The 20403-nt window shown below is 33.7% G+C and overlaps 1 protein-coding gene across 1 annotated transcript in view; it reads right to left on the reverse strand.

The window, feature by feature from the left end:
• The window catches only part of LOC142983106 (retinal homeobox protein Rx-B-like), a 45545-nt gene extending 25392 nt beyond the window's left edge, over positions 1–20153 (reverse strand). Inside the window, exons 1-2 of the mRNA XM_076129941.1 lie at positions 19736–20153; positions 7529–7788 (exon numbers count right to left, since the gene is read on the reverse strand). Coding sequence (XP_075986056.1) covers positions 7529–7788; positions 19736–20150 — 675 coding nt within the window. The 5' untranslated portion in view covers positions 20151–20153. The remainder of the gene's footprint in view (positions 1–7528; positions 7789–19735) is intronic.
• Between the last annotated feature and the right edge of the window lie 250 nt (positions 20154–20403).

Genomic DNA, 20403 nt, shown 5'->3' on the forward strand with positions numbered 1-20403 from the left:
ACAGAATTTAGAAAGCTTTTGCTACCAAATCGTTATATTTAAAAAGGTATGTGCCTATATTATTTCCTTTCTTCCAAGAATTTTGAGTCAAGTCTAAAAAGAAAGATGGCGCATGGCGTCGTTAACTCAATATAATTCAAACGTATGTGTAGTACCACAGCTGCATACATTTACACGCGGTAGGGCGACCATAATCCCGCACAATACGAGACTTCCCGGGATCGGTCACGGGACTCACGGGATTATCAACGCGATTACGAGCGTGTAAATTGCGTTTATTTACCCCCATAGTAATTGTCACTATTATGATCTATTCGATAGGAATAATGGGGTAGTTATTTTTGGTCATTTGGAGGAGTTAGAATTGGTGTGAAATGGAGTGTATTATCATAATGGTTAGTCTAATACTAGGGCTAGAATCTACATAAATAATTTTCAAAGATACGTGAAAGTCGTTAACTGTAGTCAGAAGCTTGAAAGTCTGACAACCAGTCGTACCGAAGGGTATCGTGTTATGACCCAGGTAACTGGGTTGTGGAGGTCCGATAGGCAGTCGCTCCATGTAAAATACTGGTAGTCAGCTGCATCCGGTGAGACTGGAAGCCGACTCCAACATAGTTGGAAGAAAGGCTAGGCTAATATTTCACTTCGGAAAGAGGTGTATTTGTATAAAGTATACAATGGTCTATCTAGCGCTGATTTATATAACAAGCCTAATATTGTAAATAAAGGACCAGTTAATTATAATCAAAAGTTAGTTAATAACGAGTTATATTGAATTAAATACTTCAAAGTTATTTAATTAATTTATTTGTTTGTTTGTTCTTATTATTGACCGGTATTTATTAAAATTAATCTGAACATTTGTATCTGCTTTTCATCTGGTGGCTATTTTGGGAAATGAAAGTATCTTCACAATTGTTATATAATAGAATACGGAAATTCGCACAAACACGCATTTTATCTTGTAATGCCTGACGTTTCGGCGCAAGTTACACCGGTTATCTTTAGAGAATACATCGCAAACGTTTTAAAGTTATGATATTCAAAATTATCATCAGAAAATAACAATCCTACTAATATTATAAATGCGTAAGTTTGTGAGTAGGTATGTATGGATGCTTGTTACTCTTTCACGCAAATACTACTGAACTGGTTACGATGAAATTTGGTATGTAATACAGGTTTCTGAAGACGCAGAATACTACTTTTTATCCCGGAGTTCCCGAGGGATCGGGATTTACACGGGAAGGGTTTCCACGCGGACGATATCGTGGGCGGCGTCTAGATAAACTATATGCGTCAAAAAAGTAAGTAGTGTTCGATAATTTACTTATCGTCTACGGCCATACGTAACACAGTCTCACAAAAAACTACAGCAATTTGGCACACACGAATCACTTAGCGAATCAACGAAAGTAATTACAATCATCGGAAGCTAACGACGTGACGGACAAAAACTGTTAACAGTAACCCTTTCTTGTACGAAATACTGAACAGGCAATTATAGTCCCGGGAAATTACGGGTTTTCTTACAACACTATTAGCAGTGGAGTAATTTAGTTTTGGTTAAGTGATTTTTGTTCTGAGTGTTTTATGGCTTTTAATGGCTTTATTCTTGGTTAGTTAAGAATTTTTATGTGTAATAAAAATCTATTATAAGTGCCGTTTATAAGCGTATGCTAAAATATAGGAATATGTTACTGTATGAAAATAAAATCCCAATTTTTGAAATTGATACTTTTGAACATGTATGGATTGCCTTCAAAAGACTTCTAAGTTGACGTACGCTTAATTTTATATATTTTTCAAGCTGTAAGTATTAGGCATGTAACTCAAGCGTATTCCCATACATTACTAATCACAAAAAATTCAAAACCTTTACTAAAATTTAAACTAAAAAGGTGTTTAAAAAACAACAATTTGAATTTAAATGCAACTTAACGACTACATCCTTTTAATTCAACAGCTCCATTAAGTAAAAACACGAAACTTTGAAACATCATTACAAATTCGCACAAAACAATATCGCAACACTAAACAAACATTATAAAAGCCCATTCTGTAACACCCTTTAAACTTCACGCTGCATTTAACAATAAAAAATGCACCATAACTTCAACCAAATAAAGCATCAATTGCTATAACATCCTTTTTTTACTTCCACCTTTAGTATAACGTTGGAAAAAAGACTTTATGTTTAAGAAAATAAGGTGGTATTTTCAATGATGAGTGTTTTATTAGGTTGGGATACAAAAACGTTTATTAGCACGTTTGGTCGCCACTGAAGCATGACGGCGATAAGTGACGACCTATTGAGATGTTTGGGGTGAATGTAATGACAGCACATTATAGGAAGTGTTCCGAAAAGGAGTGAGGAGTAACAGTTTTTGTTAAGTTTTTTGTTTGGACTGTGACAATTTGTCTGTTGCAAAGCGTAGAAGAAATAGTTAGAACACATTTGATCTAATTTTGTCAATTTTGTAGGCGACGGTCTTAGATTTAAAGAAAAGCGACGTTATTTTTTGGCTGAGTCCCGTTTTCACCTAGTCGAAATACATGTAGTTTATTTTAACTGGTAGATTTTGACCGTAGTTTTCATACATGTGCTGCTACTTCATCTATTAGATAGGTTATCTTTATCTTACACTTATTCATAAGACGGGAAACTAGCTCTTAATGTTCTGTCCTTATGTAGATATTAAAAGAAAAATGTATAACATAATAAAACACTATACCCAGTTCTCCATCTCTCAGTACGGGAGTAGACCCGTGCTCTAAGTTAAATTACTTCATCGCCATAAACATAATAATACAATAACTTTCAAAGAGGTTCAGAACACATTAAAAAATATATTATACAATAATGTAATTTTATTACCGTATCAAACATTTTACCCTAAACGATGGTCACCCTAACATTTTCGATCAAAGCACCAGAATTCGATTACATCGCTTTACCATTGTTGTCTATTTGGCGTTTAATGCACTCCGGCATTGTGTACCGGCCAGTAATAGCAGACCTCTCAAGCGTAACCACTTCAAATGTAACAAAGACCAACATAAAATGGTCCGCAACTACGATAGGTCAATTCAAACGGCCAATTTTAACTGAGCTCTGATTTGGAATCATGTGAACGTTTTCACAGGTCTTGTTTAAATGGTTGGTCCTAGAATAGAAGTGTTTATGTGTGACTGACTTTTTAAAGAATACGATTAATTTGAGATAAGATAAGATATGTTTCAATTGTTGAAGAGTTTTAATGGATTTCTGCACATTGTTAGGTTTAAAATTGTTACGTAAATTATAGGGGTGTTGTAAAGGTGTGTTTGATTGAAAAGGGTTTTCGAATGAAGTTTGAGAGTGGGTTGGTCTGAGAGTAAAAAACACATTAAATTCTATACATCCGTTCTTAAAAAGGATTGTAAAAATGCGGGTTTATTCGTTTTAAATTGTTCCTATTACCTACATACATTTCGGTTCTGTCGCCTATTTAGGCTATTTTATTAGTATAAATGATGAAAGGAGAATGGGCAAAATAGTATGGAGCCTGGGCGATCCGCGGCCAAACTTGATTTTTTGTTTTTTTAATGTAGTTTAGTCCTATAATTACCGTGTAGAAGTTTTATTGCCGCGACGCACTTATATGACGAACAAAATACATTTTTGTTTTTGAGCACTTTTAATAGTATAAAAACATATTTTTGGCTTATATTCGGAGATTAAATAAAAAGTACTATTCATATTATTGCATACAAATGTAGACATTATTAATATTCGAACAATCATAACATGTAAATATATAAATATCGTAACAAGTAAACATCTTGCTCTTCTATAATATATTCACTGAGACGACTTATCTGTCTTGAATGCTCAGCTTAAAAACGAGGCGTTCATAGCCAGTTGCGCTCACTGGTCGGTAAACGATCCGTTGGTTAAGCAACCGTTGGCGCGGTCATTCTATAGATGGGTGACCGCATTGTGGTATTTGAACTGAGCTTCTCCGTGCTTCCGAGGGCACGTAAAAAGTCGGTCCCGGTTGTTGTCAACTAAGATAACATTCGGGCGGCTTGAACAACTTTGAAACTAGGTGAATCATATAATAGATAGATACGAGTTACGATTATTGTTCATTTTGATGGCATTGCAATCGTTATAAGAAGATGTAACGTTATTACACAACATTAAATGCATTACAGACACGAAATAATTGTATTTGTTCTATGAAATTCCATTATATTTACATGTCAATATATTGTTTCCTGAAAGGATTGCAGCGAAACGTTCTTAGTAAAAGTTGTTCCTAGTTATCATTACTTTAATTTGACACTACTTTCATTAATGGCCGCCGACCGCCCAGGAGTGCCCATTCTCCTTAGTAACACTTCCAACATATTGCCAGCTTTTAGGCTTCTATTAAATAAAAAGTGACCCTGCGGTCTGATTCAAAGTAATACTCAATGTATGTACTTCTACATCAATTTGAGTTGTCAATTGATAAACGCAATAGGGGAGCTGATCTGGTAATAGCACGGAAGTTCTCATTTAGTTCGTCCTTGTTCCGTTTATATATGTTATCTATACATTATCATCAAAAAAGCATATACTGTTTCAATCCGTTAAAGTTTAACATTTTAATAAATCAATAGACATGACACATTACTACAACTTTCACTCCCCGGTCGTAGATCTAGAGGACGGCCCAAAACTAGATGGGAAACTGTAGTGCAAAAAGACATGAGTGAGTGTAAGAGTGTAAGTTCCGAAGACGATGTCCAGGATAGAGCGAAGTGGAGGAGAAAAACCAGGAAGGCTGGCCCCACTACCATATGGGACTCATAGCATGAAAGAGAAAGAGAATAGACATGACACAGGAAAGAAAATTAGCATTTTTTTTAAATCCGCGTGGTTGGATATATGGGCAAAAGCTAATAAAAGCGAACGTCGTAAAGTCAAACTGTATGTCTGTGCGTAACGCCTTTGCTGATTTGAATGCGATTTACCATAGAAATGTATTCTAGGGAGTAACATAGACCACTATATAAAGTTCCTTATAGCCACAGCTACCCAGACGACTTCATACTCAATAATAAAATAAATTTGACAGTGTTACAAACAGCACCCTGTAGGTATATTAAGTACCCTTTACTTCACGGTATTTAACGTGTATTGTTTGTAAAACAGTAATTAGTGAAGGCATTCGTCCGTCGGTAGTGGACGTTTCAATTAGTTACCCTTCTGTACAGATGGTTTATTGACCTCTCTCGATAGAGTTTCTCTTTGTAGGACTGTACGACTAGTAGGTTTGTAGCCATGAATTTATAGGAACACTGAGTTTATTGGTGATAACTAGTGTTAATTACACCTGCGAAAATATTCGACAGTTTAGTTGTCTTTTAAACGATGTTAAAAACATAAATTACAAATTTCAAACAGTTTTTTTGTGTACCTATGTACGACATACGAAAACACGAAATTTTCTACCAATTTTGTCACAGACAATTCTATTCTAAACCTAGGATATATGCTGATTGAAATCAGGGTCTACTCTTTGTTGTACAAATGCTACACCAGATCATATTGTGTGACATGTGCGTACATACATAAGATTTTATTATGCGCTCTTATATTCAAGTAATATTGTGCCAGCTATTGTTTTCTGTCATCCTATTCTTTCGATTTCACGAATCTTGTAACAATATACCTACAGATGACTACATTTATCCCATTTCACATTATATACACATCAATTACTATACCAAGCTGGAACTAAAATCAATACAGGCATCTTTAGTTAAGTGTTTAATCGCATCAGCGCTAGATGTCCGAGGTGTCGCTGAGCGGCCGGTTTAAGCAAATTACCGGCCGCTTCCGTGCCAGACACGTCTCGTATCCACACACTATTCGTTTTACTTAGATTTATTGGTATTTTGAAGATTTAAGGCTGTGTTTTTTCTTTGATAGATATCGAGGAATACACGCACGATACATGAGCAATTATTGGAGCTGTTTAAAATACATATATACTGGAGTCAGCTTCTCTTCTCAGTACCAAATTCGGCACGTAAAAAGTCGGTCCCGGTTGTTGTCAGTCAAGATAATAGTCGTTAAGCCACGTCAAAGGCCTTCGGGCGGCTTGAACAACTTTGACACTAGGTTGACCACTAACCATGCGACAAGAAGAAGAAGAAGACCAAATTATATCGTCAAATGCGGTTTACTGTTAAGGATGTTCTCACAAAAATCAAAAAACTAGTTAAGCTATCAAACCCAATGCTTAATGATTAGTTGAATTCACAGATACAGTTTCATGAATGAAAATGGCATCAAAAATGTTTCTTCTACAGCAGTTACATGATACTTTTCGAGAAAGCAATAAGTAGAACGGTCTAGCAACATTTTAAACCAAAGCTATCTACATACTATTATCATTTACACACTACTTTAAAACTTTCAGAACCCCTGTACAGTACATAATGTATCCAACATTTTGCGTTTATTTGATTAACTGATAATCTGAAGGTTGAATTGAGCCCTCTCCACGCCACTGGGCTAAGAAGACAGTTTTGTAAATATTATAAAGACCCTCAAGGTTACCAAATACTATGACATTTTATTACAAGCTATTAAAATCAGCTTATCGTATATTGAAAACCAAGTGTCAGATTAGTTGGCAACCGCATTATTCGGCAAACAGAAATAAAACCAAAACATCCCAAGCTAATACAAACCCTATTACCGAAACATTAGTGTCAAAATTCCTTGTTCACAATCAGCAGCATAAGAAAGCAATTAAGATATGTCCAGTTTAATAAGAGCTCTGAATTTGCTAACGATTTGTGAAATATATTGGTTTTTTGTTAGGATGCTATAGCGGGGCGGGTCACGTAAACTGGTTGGGCATCAATCGACTGACATATGTTCGCAAAGCTAAGGGGATTGAGTGGCATAAGCCCCTTGGGTTCATTATTGCCCCTTTTACCCTTCCCCGTAGGGCCCTTCACTCAATGTTTGCGAAGTACGCTTTATTATAGAGGAAAGTACGTTTTGGGTTTTGATTCGGTGAAAAGGTTCAAAATGGTTGAATTGGAGCTTTCTTCTTTTATAAAGTAACAAGATAAGCTCTATTGATAGAGTTGTTGAGAATCGGAAAAAGGCGGTGACTTGAAAACTAACTTTGAATTTCGTTCTCCTGACGGTATGGTATTAACGTGACCAAGTTAAACTTATATAAATCCCTAGAAAGTTAATACATTTTGCCATACTTATACGTGTTAAGGAAAGAGCAAAGTGCAAAAGACTTTGGAAGGCTTATCATGTCGGCTAAATATCATTGAATAAAAATAATGAAAAAAAGGTATAGCTGTTCCAAATCGGTACAAGCCCATATCATGATATACAGCATACGCTATATTCACATCCATACTTGAAAACATACTCAGGATTTACGGCTCCAAATTGGTACCTGCATGCACTGCATTACCATAGTTTTTAATGAAAAATTACAAACGTGAAGACACTAACCTGCACTCTGACTTCAGGCAAATTGACCTTCATAGCCAGTTCCTCCCTCGAATACACATCAGGGTAATGTGACTTCTCGAACGCTCGCTCCAGCTCATGCAGCTGGTACGTCGTGAAGGTGGTCCTGTTTCTCCTGTGCTTCTTCTTGTTGTCGGCCGCGGACCCCGGCCGGGGGGTGTCGTCGTCACTGCCGGGGGGAGATTTGTCGTCGGTGGGGGTCCTTTGGCTGTAGCCGTCGTTGCTGTTGCAGGAACCTTCGCCTGGAAAAAATAGGTGATTAGAGTAGGCTTATTTAGTTGGAATGTAATTATTTTATCAGCCTTTGGACTGCTTTAGTAAGATATAATGGCTCTTGAAGATTCAAATTTCAGCTTCTTTCTATCTATCAAGCCTACTTCTACTCGCTGTTGAGTATAGCCCACCCCCTCAGTATGGCGTTTCTGTCTTTGTCTCAACCATCGCAGTTCTACATAGTTCACGATGTCCTCCGACCATCTAGTTCAGAGGTTCTCAACCTTGTCTTAGTCCGGGACCACTTTAATATTATTTTTGCTAGCAGGGACCACTATGTAAGTATATTAAAAATAAAGTGTGATAATCAACCTAAAAATTTTGAATTTTAAAATCATTCGCGGACCATATTTTGACTCCAACGGACTGGTTGGGAACCATTGATCTAGTTAGATAGATTTAGTTGTAAACAGTGGATTTTGAAAAAAAAAATCCAATCGTACTGTTTATAGTCTATATTGATTAGACACATCGATCATTATTCAAAGCATGTGACCAAGCCCTTATCAGGAAACTGACGCAACATTTATACCTACTACAATAATGTACATACGCAGTATACAAACACGGAACTAATAAATAACTGTAATAGTATGTATGTTCTATGCAAATGTGCCTCGAACCACTTGTCTTATATTATAATTAGATCTAATGCAATTAATTAAGTAGTTATATGTACCTATTACAAAAACATTGCATGATTGGATCGTACAAGATAATACAGGCCAGAACAAATATACGAAATCATTTCGATAATACATTACGTCTTCAAAAAGGATTTTCTTAATAACAAAGAGAATAGTTATACCTATAGGTAATTCTAAAATTTCTTTAAGATATCCATAAATTATTGAGACTAACATTCCTCGAATTTAGTTGGGAGATTTTGCAATATAAGCGAAGCACACGGACTTACATTTAATTACTTTAGCATTTATAATATTAATATTGCTTGGAAATTAGGCATTATTACGTATTATTATGATTATCCTTGATACGAATCATTAACTACCCTTTAACAACTAACAAAGTAACATTTTGTTCATATAATAGTAGGTATTACTAACCACACATGAACATGATCAATAAATCAAAGAGAGTGAACAAACAACTGTCTGCGTTTATGTAAATGAGAGCCCACTCCTCTGAAACGTTATGCAATCAAATTCTAATATTGCACAGTGGTGCCGTACTAGTTATGTAGATATAGTTAACTGGAAGATTATTTTTAGAGAAATATTTAGTTAAAGCGAATAAATCTAATATTTTTTTAAAGTGTGATTTCATTTTGAACAATTTTTTGAAAATATTGTAGGTTATTTTCTCCAAGTAAATAAAGTTTACTCTGGGAAATCGCCGTAAAATAACAAATGACTGTCAGAAAAAAACAGTATTTTAAATAGTAATTTTAGCGTCAATATTCCTGCAATCTACACTTATTTACTACTGACTACTTGCCTACTTTGACCAAATAGAAAACATAACTACTACACTGTTATCTATACTTATAGATAGTAAAATAAATAAATTCTTGCTACAGTCAAAGCTGAAAATTACGCACAAGACAACTACAAAAATAATTTTATATTCAACTAGCTGACCCGGCAAACGTTGCTTTGCCATATAAAAATTGTGTCACTAAGGTGTATAAAAATATGTGTTGGCCGATTCTCAGACCTAGTCAATATGCTAACAAATTTCATGAGAATCGGTCAAGCCGTTTCGGAGGAGTATGGCAACGAAAACTGTGACGCGAGAATTTTATATATTAGATTGAAACTCAAAAATCAAGCTACCAAGCAAATTAAAACACAAACCAAAATTTTAACCAAACCACTACATTTCTACCAGTTGTAAATCAAGTCCATATTTCATAACAACCACATGATTACACATAGTTAAAAGCCAATCAACAATCTTACAGGGCTCCTGTAAGCGATACTATCTAAAAAGCATATCATATATCATTGCGTATCGGACCATCAGCAAAGCAAGGCTTCTCGCTGCAATTATCTGTGGGAATATAAGGTTTTGATTTATTGAAATGGATTGAATTGCTACTGGATTACGTATTGTATTATTGTAGTCTATCTTATTGAGATTAGTTTTCCTTTTCGTCTTCTTCTGGGGGTTCACAAAAAATATATTATTATGAATACGAAAAGAAGGGGTAATTATTTTAAATATGCTGTAATATTTGGAATTTTTACTTTTTTTTTGCATAATGTTGAATAAAATTTTGAGTATTTGTGTTTACGGCAGAAATATTAAAAGTGCGAAAAAGAAAGGTACACTTACTTCACGGTATTACAGCGCGTTCCCCGGTTTGTGCATAAAGTAATACTTACTTTAAAAATAGCGTAATCTAGATTTGTTTTCTTATCAAATACGGATACGGCCAAGCATTTAAATACATTAAATACTGATACCTACATTATTACTTCATTACCTAAGCAATTCATTAAAACAGACAAGTACCTGAAACACTACAGCAACTAAACAAGTGCCTAAAATATAGCAACTAACAACAGACACTAATAAAAGGCCTCACTTTATTTCAATCAAGATTGCTTCTGTCGAAAGCCGCTAAAATATTCAGTTGGTATAACGCAGCGAAAATCGAGTTCCACTTAGGAAACTAGAGGGGTAATTGTTTGCGGAAACTCGACGTTTATCAGTTCCATTATTTTGTCCGCGGCGAGTGATCGAGTGGCCCACCGTGCGCCCGCTTAATGCATAGTAGGAATATTGGAATAGTCTGAAAAGTTGTGCTCAAATTGCTTTGAGATTTTTTCGTGTGGGTTTACTTCTAGGCTATGTTTTTGGTCTATTGTTTTGGATCTTGTGGTCTTCCTCTTTGATGTCTTCTCAAGGTAGAGAGCTGGTAAGTGTCATTATGGTACTTCATAGATGTATAAAGCAGTAATAGAATGTGTTTAATATTATAATTGAAGCTAACACCGGTACGTAAAGAAGGTCTAATGATTACAGAAATTATTTCGCTCCGAATAATAAAAAATGGTTATGTGTTAGTAATTAAGTAAGTTCCCATTTAGATACAAATATCATGCTTGCTTTTCCTCAAACGTCTAGAGATTTGTATTAAATATCTAACAACTTCGTATTGAAAGTTAACTAAGCAAACGTAATGGTAATGTTTTTATAGATAGGTACAAGTATTTGATGACTTGTACTAATGATAAACATGACTTGACATAAGCAGCAGAAGATACCATCAGCTAAAACTACACTAAAAATAAAGTTTTACAAACTAAACGACCATTTTTATTTAACAAACAAGCATTTCTTCCACAATAATAAACCGACTACTGAATCTTCAACTCATTTAGATAAAGGATAGCGCCACAAATATTTTATACGTCATCTGTCACTTATGAAAACGATTAAGAAATCAAAAATCAAAAGTGAACGAGACACAAAACATCCTTACGAAGTAGATTGAGCGATCAAAAGTCACAACGACCTCTCACTCACTCTCATAAAGAGTGAAAGAGAGAGAACTGTGTCACATTTAGATTACCACAGTAGATTACAGCCGGTAACAAAACAAATAAAAATATTGTAGCCAACGCATTAAGACGCTTTACACTTATCATGATACGATCTGTTGTCCATATTTTTTTCTTTTTCGTAATAATTATCGATAATCTGGCAACACTCGCGAGCATTATCGTCTATAGTAAAACGGAATAACAAAAAAAAAAATTATCGTCTATAATGGGTTGTCTTGTTTTTTTTCATGTAGCAACCCTAATCATGTGTCAGATTTGCCGTGTTCGTTCGTATTAAAGCTTTCGGGTTTAATGATTTTTTCAAAATGGATTCATTATTGAATTATTTGGATTTGGGGTCCATTGATTTTGGAACTGATTTAATGTGAACCTGTGTCTATTAAAAACAGGTCTTGATTTGATCGTGACGTTATTTTCATTTAGTATTTCGGTAATCAATTGATGCAAGGTACCTATATAAGTATTTTAGAGTTCCGCCTTAATTTAAGTTAGATACAAGTTATTTATTATTTTGGGAAGTGTCCTATTCAAACACAATGGCAAGGACACCGCTTTAGAAGTAAAAATAGAGTAATATTAAATAATAGTAACAGGCAAAACGGCTACTTAGCAGCAAACTGACTATATTTTGAGCACTTTGTTCTTCATTTTAAGACTATGACAATTTTGCTACTGCTATTCGTGATCAAGTAAACAAGGAAAAATACTGATTTACACAAATAAATTATTTTTCTCCAATTTTTTTTCACAAAACTCTACGTTTATTTAAATTTCACATACGGAACCTCTCTCACCTGATGTTGTCTTTATTAAATACCTATTTTCTCATTTCGCCCGTTAATTGGTTATGATTAAAAGCATTAAAGTTTTTGCGGTACCTTCCCGTAAGACGAGTTAATCATCTTATTGAGCTGTTACATTGACGTTTACAATTATTTACGTACAAGAGAAAAAAATGGAAAAGTACTTGACCTGAGTAAATAGTGCCACTGTGTTTCTTTTTAGTAAGGATGGAAAGAGATAGAGATATTTTTTAGTTTATTTATATTTTATAAGAAAACTAGCTGACCCGCGCAACTTCGCTTGCGTCACATAAGAGAGAATGGGTCAAAATTTTCCCCGTTTTTGTAACATTTTTACTGGTACTCGGCTCCTATTGGTCGTAGCGTGATGATATATAGCCTATAGCCTTCCTCGATAAATGGGCTATCTAACACTGAAAGGATTTTTCAAATCGGAACAGTAGTTCCTGAGATTAGCGCGTTCAAACAAATAAACAAACTCTTCAGCTTTATAATATTAGTATAGATAAGAAAATACTAATGACGGTTTAGAACGAACAGACAATTTTATATAACTTAACAAATATGTAGTAGGAATGTGAATCACTAAGGTACGGGAAGTTTGTAACGATCGTACCAATTGTGGCGTTTTTTGCTCTCTTCCTACCCCTATGGGAAAAAAGTGTGATATATATAACATACGTTTGTATGTATGTAGTAGGTATAAAAAACATTACACGTACATAGTACATAAATAAATGTCTAAGAATCGTGACCGTGTGATTCTATCAATAACTGTTTCTTGGAATAATTATATTTATGCCTTCTAAGAGTCGGATCTGCGCGTTTCTTGCTCGTGTAGGGTTTTCCAATTTAAATATATTAGTCAATGGGATTTTTCATTTTATAATTCTCAGTATTCCTCGTTTCTAAATGTATAATTATATTATTACTACTAAAATATAATCATAATAACTTCAATAATTTCAACGGAAGATAACACATCCGATTCCCGACAATCTCATGTAAGTAATCAAAACAGGGAGATACAAAGGCCGTGCCTACCCATTAACAGTGATCGAATGATCGTTTAGCGCTGCGGTCATCCCACTGGGGGACATAATCGAATATTGGTTGGTAATAGCGAATGCGAATCGATTGTAAACCACACAATCCAGTTGGCAATTGAGCGGTTGTGATGAAGCTTGCAATTGGTTGCTAAATACGTTTGTTTAGATATTGAAGTTGTGTGATTGTTATATACTGTTAATGAATCAACAATTTTAAACTCTCGCGACTTGTACACATAATATTATAATGTAATAAGTGCAATCGGATCGAAACGGGTACAAATAATTTTCAATTGCGTTTAAGACCTTGTTAGTGAGTAATTTAAAAGCGATGTAGTAAATAGAATCAATCATCAATGTATATTACATTATTTCACTACTGAGGGACTGACTGATGGACAACGCATGGCCCAAACTACTGAGCGTTGTAAGTTGAAATTTGGTATAAAGATTCCTTAGGAAGTTTAGAGGGGCACTAATCTGAACAGACTTTTATGAAGGCTTTGGTGAAAGTCTATGCGGGTAGAGCCACGGCGGAAAGCTAGTTAAATGAGTTTCGTTGCATTCTGAAACCGGTGTGTGATCATTTTCAAATCTTAGGAACTATTTTTATAGATACGATGAAACGACATTCCAAAACACTTTGTACTGAATTATATATAACTGTATAACATATCTACTCGATTTGGAAGTTACTTAGTACTTGTAAAAAGCACGAGATAATCTGAAATATTCAATATTTCTTTATCTAGTCTTAGTTTTCCTAGAAAAGGAAAATAAAATATAAAATCTCGTGTATAAATTTTTGACCTAAATTAATAAATAATTATTCTAAATAGAATAAAAGAAGAATACTAGAAAACTAAGATAATAAAGACTATACAAACGGTACATATTAACCGAGATCTGTCCCTATATACTCTAAGATTGTACCCTAATATTTTCTCTTACTTAACTTACCAGAATAACAAAATCATAACAAACTAATCCTTCAGACGGACCCCTGAAACAGCTAGTTAGTGGCACGCCAGCGCCAGATTCCTTCGATAAGAGCCTAACTCGATTAGCTAATTATTAATTTCACACAAATTATAACGAGCGAGCATTCCGTGGCCCCATTTTGTTACGAAATGAATTATATTGATGTATAGTATTGAATTATTGTGACCTTTGATGGTGGCTTTTGTTACGTGTATAGTTTTGATATTATTAAGGGTTATTAAGTACTTATAAGTATTTGGAATCGGCTTTTCACTGAGAATTTGTTCATGTAGAAAGATTTCTCAGCGTTAAACGTATTAGTAAGTGAAGTCAGGTTACAAAGTCTGTATTGGCGTACAGACTTCACTCACTTTAATAAGTAATTACATAATCCATTAATTAGTTCTTCCGTTAAAGCGTAACCAACTACCATTTACCCATCATTAACTTTTGGGACCATACGTTTAAATAAAAGATTTCCTCTTTTCAGTTTTTCTGGTTGTTCAGAATACTCTTCGTTATTAGAGATTTTACTGAAACTTTTATTGAAAGGTTAAAAAAATTAACCCTCGTGAAAAAGACAGTTGCACCTATATTTTATTCAAATATAAAATGGCCAATATTTATTATTGTGGTAGTATTACACGTATCACATAATATAAAATTTCAAACAAAAGTTGTTATAACACAATGTTTAATGATGTACATAAGTTATAAATTATTATGTCCGTCATTGATGCATTAACGGCTTTTAAATATGGCAACTGTTAGACGAAAATATATTAGTATTACACATATTAAACTAGTGGTAGTACGCCTTATTAACTGATGAAATTCTTGTAAAAACGTAGTTTCAAAGCTCTTCAAAATAATATATCACGTGTAGTTTTTCATAGGTCATTTTATTATGTTTTCACTTAATTTATTTGTAATCTATTTTTATGAGAGGAGTTGGACTCTCATACTAAAGATTGGCACGAAATAGCGTTAGACAGAGATAGGTGGAAATAGGGAGGCCCTTGCCCTGCCGACAAAATGGGCTGATAATAATAAATAATCTACTTTTAATTAACAATTGGTTATTAACAATATCGACAAAGTTTATTTCTGTAGTGTGATTTTTTTGTGTTTGCAGTGCGAGTTAAAAGTCGAAATGACACGGAAAACCTTTTCAATAACGGTTGAACTCACGTAAAAGGCAACTAATATTACATATACAGCATTATATGTATTTATTACCATATATCTATATTATATACAAGTAAATGAGCCTATCCATTAACGTTATAGAGATGTTAGCACCGATAACGTCTAGTATTGGAACTAGTTTCACTGACACAGCAAATATACTTGTATTATTATTGATCAGTTCAATGTTACGTAACTTTCATTACTTGTAATTACTTTATAATTTTATATATTACTCATGTGTGTATAGTGTGAGGTCATAAGGTATAATACGTTTTGTTTCTAAATCAATAAAAAAACTATGCTATGTTCTCTATAGTTTTTATTATTGTCCCTACGTTTTTAAAATTAGTGGCACTATAAAATTATACATTTTTCAACTTTGTAATAATTACAATTTAAAGAAACGATTAAGTTTTTTTCGCGATTTTTTAGACTGGAGATAAACCCCTTGAAAAATAATCGATACACTCGACGTTTCGGCCACATTACACTGGCCGTGATCGCAAGCTAACTCTGTTAGAGAGATAATCGAATATCTCCTTTGTAATATTATGTTCAATTGTAGAAAAAACACGTATTTTTCAAGCCGAAGCCGAATTTTACTTCCGTATGTCTTATCTACTTTTAAACCATATATCATTACAAGCTAATTTTCCTCTTAAGCACCAATTAAATTTCTTTAACACCGGACGTTGGCCGTCAGCGCCAATCCACAATTATTTCGACACAAACATTGGTCCAAACATTGGACCTGCATTAGTAGATCAATATTAAGATAAATATAGAGTGTGTATCCGCTTATGAAATTGTATTAGTGAGGCAATTTATTGATTAGTTTTGAGATTATTCGTGTTTGCACTTGCGACTCTTTTAAGATATTAGTAGGAGTCTTTTGCTGATGGTCCATTGCCAATTTAGAACAAACTTTTAACTTAGTTTTTTTCTATCTAGTAAGTGACAATATAATATGATTTCTACAATTTCCTGGAAATGTAGGGACAACGCTCTAAAATATGAACAGTATTGAACAACGTAACAGCCGTTGAAGGAAAGTGTCTAATTGAATCAAAAAAATCTCACGCATTTGATTCATTCATTATAAAAAAAATAGATAAACATAATAATTATTACTTAAAAGGTTAAATATTTCAAAACTAAAATGAAAAACAGGAAACAAAATCTTTTCTCTAAATACTACCGGAACAATAATACAACAACTACCTCAAAGTTAGTACAAAATACAAAACTAAAATATTGCAAGTAAATGTATCACAAAAATATGATATACAACATTTGTTCATAAAAAACGCTAATTTCCTTGACCCGTGTTAAACGAGTGTAGTGTGAGTAACCGAACGAGACATAAGTACATACAAAACTCATTAAAATTCTATAAGAACTACTTGTACTGTTTACTAGAGACATGTAAAGTATCCTATGTGACCTATGTGTTAATTTAGGCTACAAACTTTACGAACTTATGAAAATCCCTTAATTAATTTGTCTGTGAAAAAGTTACATACATACATCCTCACAAACTTTTGCATTTATAATATTAGTAGGATATCAAAGTGACAACAAAATACAAAAATAAATCGTTAAAAAATTTGCTTCTGTATGAGTTATGTAATTTTCATGACTGAAGAAGCCATGAAATTTACAAAATACAAAATTAGCACGGCGTTATTTACTTATTTAATTATTTCAACAAGCATACAAACCTACATACAAAAGGCCTAACTTACTTCCTTTCCTGACCCGTGTTAAACGAGTATAATAACTGAACGAGACATGATTACATACAAAACTTATTAAATTTTTATAAGAACTACTCGTAATGTTTGTTACAGACATGTAAAGTTGTACTAACTTGTGGTATTTGTATGGACTTTTACATTTTGTATGAAGGCTTAAATGGACGGGCATGCGTATGCTTTTGATGTGAATGTTATTTTTGGTGATACTCTAAAGTTATAGCTGAACATCTTAACTTACCGCAAACGCCGGCTGAACGACAGATATTATTAAAATTTCATATTTTCTGTCTGTCTGTCGGCCGTGTTTTTATAGCAAATTGAAGAACCGATTTAGATGAAACTCGCCATTATAGCTGGTATGTCAAGGGAGAATATAAACTTGTACAAAAAGAATACGACCTGTGTTATCTCCAGCAAAAGATAGATAAATGCGAAAGTAGTCTACTTTCTACGTAAGCAACATATTCAAAGCTAAACGACTGGAACACGTGAAGATATTCCTTAATTGCTTACGGCTACTTTGTCCAAAGGACCTTCAAACTAAACTCTTTCTTTTATAATATCCAACATAAATATTGACTTATGTATTATTTATTTATAAATATTGACAGTCTTGTGTCTCCATAACATTATACCTACGCAAAAATTGCCGAAGACGTTTGCGTGACTATGACGTCTGATATAATATTCTGCGTCTAAGATACAAGTTTCCATTTAATAGTAATTTTTGCTTCCATGCTACTTTTCGGCAGTACTTAATGTATTCTTTTAAATTTATTAATTTGTTTTCTCATGATGGACGTCTTTTAAAGAGTTGTGGCTGCTCTTCCCTTATCTTGGTATCTAAATAACCTCTTTTTAACCTTATTGAACAGATAAAATACCGCTAAAAGCTAATAATGTACTTAGTAAACGAGCATCAGTTAATTAGGAATTGATTTATCAAAAACAAATCATGTCTTCAACTTGTAAAATTTCATGAAATTTGGATAAGTAGTTTAGCGGTTAGGGTATAAGACAGACAGACAAATCCTGTTCATGGTAATTCAGAATACCTTTCTATTTATACACAAGGCTCTCTACGTTAAAAATGAATACATTTAACTCATGACTAAATAACCGAAAAGTTAATAAAACCAACGTTTTAAAAATAACTAAAAGTAATTCCTTGAAACAAATATTTCGACTACGAAATACAAATATTTGTTTTTAACAGACATTTTTATGACTGTGTCCCGCTTGTTAAACAAACGTGAGCTTTGAATTAAAAATGTAGCTTCACTTTTATATTTTTTGATGCATGCAGCAAATATTATAAATTTACGTTAGTATAATTTGTATAAAAAATCTTTATTATTATATTTTTATTTCACAAATAAAAAACTAAACTTTTAAATCCGCAAGATTGTTGTAACTTTAAAACTAAAAAAGCAATAACAAAAATCTATTCGACTACTTCATAACATTATTATTACAATGTAAAAAAAAAGCAATTCAAATTAAGTAATATAAAAGAGAAACCAAAGCTTTGAAAATAAAATGAAAAATAATCAAAATAAGTACATAAAAGAACACAATTAACAATTGTACATTTAAAACAAATCAACGAAAAAATAAATAAAACAAAAGCTTCAAAAATAAAAAGAAGAAAATACTAAAATGAAAAGTTACGTTTAGTTATTTTAATATATTTTTTTTTCTTTCATTTATTTTTTATCTATTTATATATGAAGCGCAAAATTTAGTTTATTATTTCTGTAAATAATATAAAATGTCATCGTAAACACCATAAATAAAATAAAAAGAAGAAAATAATATAATTACAAAAAGATAAAGAAGATTTTTCGCAACGTTAACCCGTCGGTCGGCGCGGCGTCCGCGGCGGGCGGGTGTTCTCGGGCGGTGCTTATGATGCAACGCCTACGGTACGCGCTAATGTGCAACAATGCGATATGTACTCACTATTGTTTTACCTAGATTTTCTATTTAAGTTTTAATTTTACTAGGTATTAGTTAGTTGGGTGCTTAATAATGATCAATTAATTAAAGATTTAGAAGTGTTGCTATTTGTTTGCGTTGTTAGGCACAGTTTTCTTTTTTGTTCAGGCGGTAGTATAGAATTTAATTTATTTTATTATTGTATTTTAGCGAAATTATTTTAATATTATGCCGACCTTATTTGTTTTAGATATTTTTTTTGTTTAAAACTATTAATATTTTTATTTTTTGCAAACATTATGACAAAACGTGTAGCTAATTTGATTACAAAGTTTTCAATATTATCAAGTGCCTTTAATTGACACAAAAAAGCGTAGGTACCCAATTTATTGTACCAAGATACTAACTAAAAAAATTTTTTGCTGCAATAATAACTTTACTCAATAGTCTTCAGTTACTTTACTAAACATTCTACTTCAATAATTAGTTTATGTCTGCTCCTATTAAAAAAAGTTCCGATCTACGCCTGACTTATATTTTAAATTGTAATGCAAGCCGTGAACGGGGTCTGACTTAACAGAACACGAATTAAGCAAACAAAAAATAGACAAGACTTCACACAAAATTCATTAAGCAAGAACAAAAATAAATACATAGCACATACCAGCACTTTCAACGGCTCCCGGCGACACGGGCACAGTTTCACAGTCCCGCTCTTCTCTCCTCTGCTCAAACTCACTCTGCACTCGAGAAACCTGCCTCTGTCCGTTCAGTCCTAGTATAGCGTCTATCGTATGTCTCGGTCCCGGGTTCACACTCGTAGGCACTTGCGTCAAGCCTAACCTAGACTTCACTGCATCAAAACTCTGATTCAAATGTTGCATTTGTTGTGCGTGAAAAAACATCCCCATTCTATTTAACGTCTCTAAATTCTGCTGGTGTTGCGACAACGAAATCGACTGATCGGTCACGTTTATAGATGAATTCGAATTCGGACTACTCATTTGCGAACGTGGACTGTTCGTGTCGGAGCGGTCCGGCGTTTGGTTGCCGTAGTATCGGTCCTCGGGCGCGTCCATCTCGTAGCAATACGCGTACGTCACTGGCGCTCAAACTACTACTAGAGTCGGCGGGGAAGAAAGAGGCGGAGCCTACCCGAAGGGGGGCGAGCGAAATTGCCCATTGAAAGTGCGAAATTTGGGGTCGCGAAGTGATTTTGTTTGGTAAGAAGCAAGAAGCGGCGTATTAGCATTTTCCCCTCGGAGTTTCTTTGAACGGTATTGAGAGTTGGTGATGGTTGAATAGTTTTTTTTTCTGTTTGATTGGGTCGAT

The sequence above is a fragment of the Anticarsia gemmatalis genome, chromosome 23, assembly GCF_050436995.1.
Source record: "Anticarsia gemmatalis isolate Benzon Research Colony breed Stoneville strain chromosome 23, ilAntGemm2 primary, whole genome shotgun sequence".
NCBI lineage: Eukaryota > Metazoa > Arthropoda > Insecta > Lepidoptera > Erebidae > Anticarsia > Anticarsia gemmatalis.